At 40.9% G+C, this 8832-nt stretch overlaps 3 protein-coding genes across 3 annotated transcripts in view; 1 reads left to right on the top strand and 2 right to left on the bottom strand.

Annotated features, from left to right (window-relative positions):
* The window catches only part of chrnb2 (cholinergic receptor, nicotinic, beta 2), a 34415-nt gene extending 30225 nt beyond the window's left edge, over positions 1 to 4190 (top strand). The window contains exon 7 of the transcript XR_001428444.1: positions 4104 to 4190. The gene's annotated coding sequence lies outside the window, so the exon portion shown is untranslated. The remainder of the gene's footprint in view (positions 1 to 4103) is intronic.
* s100t (S100 calcium binding protein T) lies at positions 2579 to 4223 on the bottom strand. Its single transcript, XM_015060068.1, has 3 exons — positions 4143 to 4223; positions 3208 to 3370; positions 2579 to 3125 (listed from the first exon to the last, which is right to left on the bottom strand). The coding sequence occupies exons 2-3, from the start codon at positions 3367 to 3369 to the stop codon at positions 2964 to 2966; spliced, it is 324 nt and encodes a 107-aa protein (XP_014915554.1). The 5' UTR covers position 3370; positions 4143 to 4223; the 3' UTR covers positions 2579 to 2963.
* A 3258-nt stretch (positions 4224 to 7481) lies between these two features.
* The window catches only part of LOC106964518 (protein S100-A1), a 17991-nt gene continuing 16640 nt past the window's right edge, over positions 7482 to 8832 (bottom strand). Inside the window, exons 2-3 of the mRNA XM_015060078.1 lie at positions 7980 to 8103; positions 7482 to 7892 (exon numbers count right to left, since the gene is read on the bottom strand). Of these exons, the coding sequence (XP_014915564.1) occupies positions 7737 to 7892; positions 7980 to 8099 (276 nt within the window). The 5' untranslated portion in view covers positions 8100 to 8103 and the 3' untranslated portion in view covers positions 7482 to 7736. The remainder of the gene's footprint in view (positions 7893 to 7979; positions 8104 to 8832) is intronic.

Genomic DNA, 8832 nt, shown 5'->3' with positions numbered 1-8832 from the left:
AAGAAAAAAAAAAAAGGGAAAAAAAAAAAAAAGGGGGGAAATTTTTAAAAAAATTTTTCAAAAAAATTTTTTTTTTTTTTTTTTTTTTTTTTTTTTTTTGCTTAAAGTGTTGCAGATTGCCGTACCAAAGGGCACAGCTGCAGACGAGTCCTGAGAAGTGGATTAAACTGAGCCAAAATGTTGCAACCGAACAGTGAACGTGCTGGACGCTGGAATGTGTTTTCTATTTTTAACCAGATGAAGTAACAAGGAGGCACTGGTTGGTTGTGCAGACAGCTACGTGTACATCGAATTATCGATAAACTGATGGAGGTACTTTCAAAGGCTTTGGGATAATTGTGCGTGTTAACATGGTTTCACATCTGTTTACTTCATGTTGTTGCCCTAACCAGACTGAGGTAGTGTCTTTTAGCTCCTTTGTCCTCATTAGAGATGCACCAAGAAAAGAAAAAGGATCGGCTTGTGACCTGAATCAGTCAAACCAGCCTGAAACCAGACAGATACTTCAAAATCCAGATATTTTTCCGGTTCAGGACACACGTCATCTCCGGAGGTACTCAAAGCTACCTAAATATTGCATCGTTAAGGCGCTTAAAATCATAGTCAGAGGAAGCACAGATATGTTGAGAAGGTACTTTGAATAAACAGGGTTGTCCCTGACATCTGGAGAAGGTTAATTCAGGCAGCCGGAGAGCAACAGTTTCAGCAGAGAGCAGGAATGCTGAACGCATTTGAAAATCTCAGATTGAGGATATAGATTCTCTAAGGATTACATGCTAATTCTGCTGATTTTGTCATGTAAGCTACCATAGCATGCTTAAGCTAGTTTAAAATCATTAATATTTCTGTTTTTGAAATTATAGTAAAACCTTGTTGGTGACACAATTAGTCATTTTGATCAGATCTGATCCTGCTGGGTTCTTGGTGCAATAAACAAACAAACAAACAAACAAACAAAAAAACATTTGCATTTGACACACCAATCCATTTATTACCAGACAAAGTCATATTAATTTCAGGCTGTCTTTCATCTTACATTATTTCCTAAATACAAATCACTGCGTTATCTCATGAGGAAGATTAAATTGCAAAAGATTTCTAGTGCCATTCGGTTATCCTTTAATTGTTTCTAAGGAGAAATCAGAGCCAACTTCAAGATTTCCAAAAGCGGAAAATCAGAATCGCCACAGGATTCTGACAGGTGCATCTCTAATCCTCTCGCTCAGCGCCCGAGCTTTGATGTGTAAATGTGAACACCCTTCTGTATTATCACCTCTGAGAGTTGCAGCATAAAGAATGTGTGTCTTCCAACCCCTCCTTCAATTAGTCCCTGCCAAACTCCAGCCCCTTATATTTGGTCTTCCAAACTCACAAATGTCTGGAAGTTAGTCTTAATATTTCCAGAATCTTATCAGGGTCTTAGACGGTCATGGAAGATGCAAAAGGACCTTTGCAATCACATGTGCAATTAAAAATCTTAAGAAATAAAGAAGGAGCTCAAGGGGATCAACTGTACTCGTAAGTGGAAATTGCCTAAAAAAAAAAATTGAGTGGAAACCGGAAAAGAGAAAGGACTCCCAACGTTTCACTTTAAAGGAAAAGAACTAAAAACACACACACACACACATGCTATGTCATCCCTGTCGTTGTCATCGTCTGTGAGTTTCTCCAGATTTCTGCAGTCGTGTGGCCAAGGTCTGCAGCTTCACTCGCTGGGAGCCGTCTCCCTCTCTGCCTCTCCACGGTGGGATCACCCGTGGGGATCCCTGGCAGATCTCACACAAGTGTGAAAAGCCTTTCAGAGACCCGTGAATACTGTTGGCTGCATGGCTCTGCACCAGAGAAAGTGCCGCTGCCCACTCTCTGTTTGCTCCCCTCGACCTTTTCGCTCTCCTTCCTTTTTCCACTCACTTCCTCTCTGATGATTATGCTCCACCATCCTTCACCTTCCCCCCATTCCCGACTCTGAAATCTGCTCACCTTAACCGGACCAATAAAGGTTGTAGGTTCAGATTAATCGTCTGTGGAGTCTGTGTCGTCGTCCTTTACTCTTACACATCTTACATGTGCACAAAGCTTTCGTGTGCGACTATAGCATAGGAGCCCAGTAATTGTTGGCAGCTGTAGAAAGAAAGAAAACAAGAGGCCTGAATAGCTTTAACCTTTTTAAGGCACTGTAAACTGTACCTCTTTCACTTTTTTTCTGTTTCAGTCTTACATCATCGAGCGACTTCAGTTAAAAATTTGACTATAGCTTGAATCTGGCACATTGACATACATCTATGTTCATTATTGCACACTCTCCCTTTAAACAAATAAATACACACATGAAACTTTCACCATTTTAATCGACCCTCAAACCACAACAAGTGACTGATTCTAATTTACACTGGATTAACATTTTCAAAATCTCAGTAATGACTTCAAACGCAACAACAAAAATAAAAGTTGAAATATACTATTACAGGGTAAAATGCACCAATGATGCATCTGTGTCTATACACATTGTTGTATGACAACAAAAATGTGTCTTAAATCTGTGTATAAACCTGTTTGAGCTCTTCTGCTACTATATTGCTTTTTTTGATAAACCAGGGAGTAATGCTGCCCCCTGGTGTCTATTTGCTCTCCTTTTTTTTATTCCGTGCTGCAATAAAACACAGCCGACAGTGCACGGTTTAAATTAATGTTTATTCTTTCCAGGGGAAGAAACATTTAGCTTGAAGGTGTATCAAAAAGCAATTCCAGACAGGAGATGAAATGAGAAATCATATAATCACGTTTACAGTCACAATGAGACAAAAAGAACAAAATAAATAAACAAAAAGCAACTATTACAGCTCAGGTCAGTGTGTTTTTTGTGTTGTTTTTGCACTTCAGCTTTATGACAGGATGTCTGTTACCATTTCCTCGCTGGAGCGTGGGGGGTTTTGTGTTTGCAACAGCGGATTTCTACGAGCCGCTCACTTCTTCTCCGGCTTATCGTTGAACTCCAGGAAGAAGTCGTTGCAGGCCACAGTTAGAGCTCCAACCAAGATGACAAACTCAGTGAAATCGACCTCTCCGTCGTTGTTTGAATCGAGGTCTTTCATGACCTTGTCCACAGCCTCTTTGTCCTGGGCATTCTGCATTTGTGAGAAAAAGGGAGTCAAAGATGTATTAACTGCTTTTCAGCTGAAACATGTGTAGGTGTTTCAGCTTCCTTACCCCCAGGTAGGTGCCGAGCTCCGTGGTGAGCAGCTCTTTGAGCTCGGCCCTGCTCAGCGTGTATTTATCCCCCTCATTTCCAGAGTATTTGTGGAAGGTCTGGATCATCAGCTGCATGGCGTTCTCCAGGGTGGAGGCATTCTCTGAGTTAGGCAAAGACATTCTGGAAAGGAACAAAGAGTTAATGGGTTGGAGATGTAGCAAAAGTGGTCTAAGTGGTGCTCTCTCAGGTAGAAAAAGAAAAAGTCAAGCTGATGGAGGAGTAAAAGCATTCTGTCACTGGGTAAAAAAAAAAACTGATAGGAGTTGGAAATACCTAGAAGTTAGGCCTGTTTCCTCTCTGACAGTTTTCCTGGTAAAGATATATATATAAAAAATAATCCTCAATTAATGTGCTGCAGTGCGTGGACCTCTTAAGGAGTTTGCGGCCGAACATGCGAGCCAGTTGATATGGGTGAAATCAAACTCTGGCCAAACAACAAGAGGAAGAGATGCACTCAGGGGCAACCTGATCCGCCTTTTACTTTAGCTCAAAACGGCAGATACGAGTGTAAGGTCTTGCCTTTCTCCGACCTGCATCACCTCTAACCTGTAAGAGACTCGTTCTGACAGCTGCATCGGTTTTGTTTTTTGTTTTTTTTGGCTTACCGACTCATTTTCTTTTTGTGGAAAGCGAGAATCTGCAGCGTCAGAGATGAACAGAGGAGCATTTTTCAGCAGCTTTGGAGACACTGTTGTCCATAGCATGAGGATTACAGGCTTTTCAGTAATTGGGGAGGGGGGGAAAAGGGGGTGAAAGCTAATTGTGTGCTTGTTTTTGCTTTGCATCAAACAAAAACAGTGCACCATATCCATAAAACGCATTTCTAAAAATGAACTTTTCTTGTCATATGAAGGGAGATCTCTACTGCCAGAGACCGTCTTTTGGTTCTCACCTGAATGAAGATGAAGCTCCGGGCTTGACGGCGAGGTGCAGACAGAGGAGGCGACAGAGGCTGATAGGGAGGCTCTGGACGACGGCGCCTTAAATACAACCCATTTACTCCACCCAAACCACCTCCACCTCTCTCCCTCCTTCCACCTGTTGCCCCGTTGCATCTTCTCCACTCCGACTTCTCTGTTTACGCGCCAGACACCTGCCATCGACACGCGCACTTCAAGATCCACCTGCTGCTTGTTCCTGAGCTACTTGGACATGGCATTTTCAGAGAAATACTGAAAACATACATTTCAGAAAATTACAATATCATTTAAAAAAAAAAGGTGCTTATTTCAGCTATTAAAGAAAAGCAAAACTTATATAGATTACTTAGATCAAATGTTTGGTTTTTTTTGTTGTTTTTTTAGATGATTTTGTAATTATGCTTTACAGATTATGAAAATCCAAAATGAAAGTTTCTCATAAGATTCAAATATTAAATAAGACCACTGGGGGGGAAAGACTCCTGACAGCACAGTTGCCCAGTAATGACCCTCCACATTGAGGTCATTACTAAAGAACCTGGCTGTTCACACACTGTTTTCAGAAACCATATTAGTGGAAGGTAGAAGGAAAACGTGTGTTTTAAGTTCTTCACAGAACAGTGAAGTAAAGCCGGTCAAGAGTTTTGGGGAGATTCACAAATTGTGGACTTTAGCTGCTGGAGCTTCAAGAGTCTCAGCACTTAACCCATCACATTCTGTTACACTATTACTGAACCAACGACAACAGATGTGAAAAAGCACTGGAGTACTGAAAAGTGGTACAAAATCCTTTTTTCTATTCAAACACATAATCAAAGTTGATCAAGGTCCGGTGTGAAGTTTCCACAATCTGTGATAGCTTGAGGTCCCATGTCATAATTTTTTTTTTTTCTTTTTTCTGAAGTGCATGATCAGTTCAGTCGCCTGGACCCTTCTAGCGTTTCATGCATCCCTCTGCTGACAAACCTGGACTTCCTGCAGATCACAACAGAGCCATATAGGCTGGCCACCTCGATGGCACGTTGCATTTATGCAGTAAGTCATGCAAAGCAATCGTGAGTTCCTGGGCGCAGATGCTGCACATCATTGGGACACAGTGTTTCGGCAGGTTGACACTTCTGTTAAAAATCTCCTTTTGATTGGTCTTAGATCGTATTCTATTTTTTTTTTTAGACATTGTTTTTGTGCGGTTTTCATCAGCAGTGTGTTAGAATCACCAAAACTAATAGAGAACATGCAAGTAACACTAAGTGAATTTATATTTGGAGTTGAAACAGATATTAATCCAAGCAGTAAATTTAATTGCAGGTGACAACTTGGTTTCACTATGCAAGTCTGAAGTATTTTTTATTTTTTTCTTTGCAATATTTATACCTTGGTTTATGATCCCCTGATAGTCCAAGAGGATTTTCTGAACACAGTTGGCTTTTGTCTTCAGATGACTTGTCAACTTTTTCTCTGATGATTTACACTAAACACAGTGGTTTATCCTGTTGTGTTGTGCAAGCCATCTGAATTTCATGCCAAAACAAAGAAGGGAGTACTAAGCTAAGTAATGAGCCAAGATCAAGATAAATAACTTCATAACCTCTGTGTTTGGGTGACTGTGTGGACGAGGTGTTCGCAGAGGAAGAAGGGGAGAGGAGGTGGGGGGACGAGGGAGAGGGGGATGGGTCATGCCTGATATAGTATCCAGCTGGATTAGTGCAGCGCTGGTGAACAGAGCCATTGCACCTGGCAGCCATACAGAGAAATCCCCATACAAAACCTTCACACAAAGAGAGGACAAAACACACATGAATACTTTAACAAACACAATCATGCTCCAAACTCCGAGGCGCTTTATGTTTGAGCAAACAGCATGAAAATAAAAGCTTAACCACAGTCACTTTTGAACGGGAACAGAAACATTCTTCAAATAGTCCGCTGCAGGCGCACTTCAGCAGGAACAGAAACATACTCTGAGACGGTTCGGATCACGAATCCTCCCCTCTTCAATGTGTCTGTGTTAAAGATAGCCGCAACGCACGCAAGTTTGAAACATTTATTGCAACACAGAGCCGTGAAATTTATCTTTGATTGTGCAGTTTTGGTAAGAGCGTCGTCCGTCTTGCTTATTAAGCGTCTTTGCTGAAGTATATAGTGTCAGTGAGTGGGGTGGCATGGTGTGAGTGCACGCTCCTACATGCCATGTATGTGGATAGTGTTGCAAAGAGGCAGGATGGGGGCACAATGGGAAGCATACTGTGTGTCAGGATCTGGTTGCAGCACTTCATGCATCTAGCGGCCGGTGAGTTTGGCTCGCCAGGGAATTCACAGCTATATTTAGCAAGTACGGCAGGTAAGGAGAGGGGAAGGAACGCAGCGCTGCATTTTTACCTATCAGACAATGTGGAGAGAGAAACTACAGTGCATACAGCATCCTCAGTGTTTGCCTGCATCCCTGGTACTGTTGTGTGAAAAGCCCTAAAATTAAGTTAATCTTTGAGTGCAGCATAATGTCACTCTGAAACATTTAGAAAAAAATAAAATACAACCTTCAATTTGAGAGTGAAAATCTGTGGCGTTAGCAAATCACCTCTTACTGTTTGGTTAGGGTTAGTGAAGGAGTTCTTTCTCTTTAGCACTCCTGAAGATGGGAAAGACAAGAAAACATGTTGCTCTGTTAAAGCACGTATGTGATGATCTAAATAAGTCAGGGAATGGGCACAAGAAAGGCAGAGAGAAACGTTCTAAGCAACAGACAGGGACGCAGGTTTATGTTCCCATCACCTTCTGTGAGCAGGATGGTGAGGGATAAGAGGACTGTGGAAAAGAGTGACATCTTGGGGTTAACATTTCTCCATAATAGCCAGAAAAGGTAATTTATCAACTGGTTGTTTGGGAAACGTACAGAAAAAAAGACCCACCATCACACCATAACGTGGAGCTGATGCTGGGATTTGACCCAGAAATGTGAGTTTTGGTCAGATGAGATACAAGGTGATGAGAGATAAATAAACTAAATAATCTCTCAGAAGACAAGAGTACAGAGACTAGATTGATGTCTTGGTAAGAAACAACTTTTTTTCTTTTCTGCTCTCCATACAAGTAGCCAAATATCAACCTGTTCATTATGAGACAGGGAGATGAAAATATTATAAACGTAGATATGGTTTATCATATGAAGGACCAAACACTTTTTTAAAATGTCTTATTTAATTCATGACACGTCGATTATTTTGTTAAGATACTTATTCATTCATTAAGCAGTTTACCGAATGTTACCGAAAAGAAAATGTATAAAAAAATAAAAAAAAACTACATTCCACTCCAGTTTTAATACAAAGTGTTTATTTGTTACTCATCTTTTCTTTAAACAGTTATACAAAAGGACCAACTGAGAGAATTTTAATGTATAAAACTGTGAAGATGAATCTTTAAAAAACATAAAAATAACATTGGAATTCAGTAACATGACTGTTGACTTCTGATAAAGAGAAAAGTACACATAACGGCTGGAATGTTTCGATTTTAGAAAGAAGAGGATGCGCTTTAGTTTGACGATCTTGCAAAGACCTCTGCTCCTATGACGAGTTTGGCGTTTGTTCACTCTTGCTCTGACTCATACTGTTGGCAATGTAGCCAATCAGAGAGAGATATTCCTGGAAGTCGACTTTTCCGTCGCTGTCGGTGTCCAGGTTCTGCTGCATCTCCTTGATAGCAGAAGAACTGTCTGTGTCCTGCCATGTGGGACGCAAAGAAACAATCTGGGTTAAACGGGTTCAGCTGCGATGCGTAAAAGAGCAACCGATTGTACGTGGTCTCACCTCCATGATGCCACTGAGCTTGCTCTTGACCATTTTCTGGAAGGTTTTACTGTCGAGGCCCTCTTTCCCCTTGGCAGAACTAAGAAACGTTGTCACTATGGTCTTAATGGCTGACTCCATATCTCTACAATTAGGAGAGACAAGGGCAGAGGAGGACAGCTGAGTGTGGGGAAGTGACAAAGGAAGATACGGTCATATCTTAGACTCCCAGACTCTCAAACATTATGCCTTTAAGTGGATCTCTTGGGAATTTAATCAAAAGAGGTTATTTTTACAGTGTCTTTTCTTTGCATATTGCCACATTGTAATGATAAACGTGTGTTTCACTGGATTTTATGAGACAAACCGACACCAAGAAGTGCAGAATAGTTAAGTGGAAAGATAATTTCACATAGTAATTGAACATTTTTGCAAGTAAGAAACCCCTTTCTGTGTTGCCTCCAAATAAAATCCACTGCAACCTGTTGTACTCAGCAGCTGCATGAATAAATAGCTATAATACACCTAAATCCAGCTGTTCTTCCCTAAGGCCCAACCCAGATCCAGTTGAGAATCTGTCACTGGATGACTTAATTTTTTGCAAAGGCCTACTTTGAATGTGACTGACCTACTTTGAAATCTCATCCATCTCCTACACAGAAATGGGAAACTAGACGTGCAAAACTGGTAGACACAAAAGATTTGCAGCTGTAATTGCAGTGAACGATGGTCCGACCAAAACTGACTCATGCGGACTGGATGAAAAAGGCATCCCGCACGCCTTTCACATTTTTATGTAAAAAAAAAAAAAAAAAAAAAAAAAAAAAATGAAAATCCTGGCATTTTTTTTAACCCTAAAAAATCGCACACCCTT

The sequence above is a fragment of the Poecilia latipinna genome, unplaced genomic scaffold, assembly GCF_001443285.1.
Source record: "Poecilia latipinna isolate Pla-1442-1.1 unplaced genomic scaffold, P_latipinna-1.0 Scaffold1684, whole genome shotgun sequence".
Lineage (NCBI taxonomy): Eukaryota > Metazoa > Chordata > Actinopteri > Cyprinodontiformes > Poeciliidae > Poecilia > Poecilia latipinna.
The sequence above is the reverse complement of the archived record's forward strand: the minus strand, read 5'-3'. Positions and strand labels throughout refer to the sequence as shown.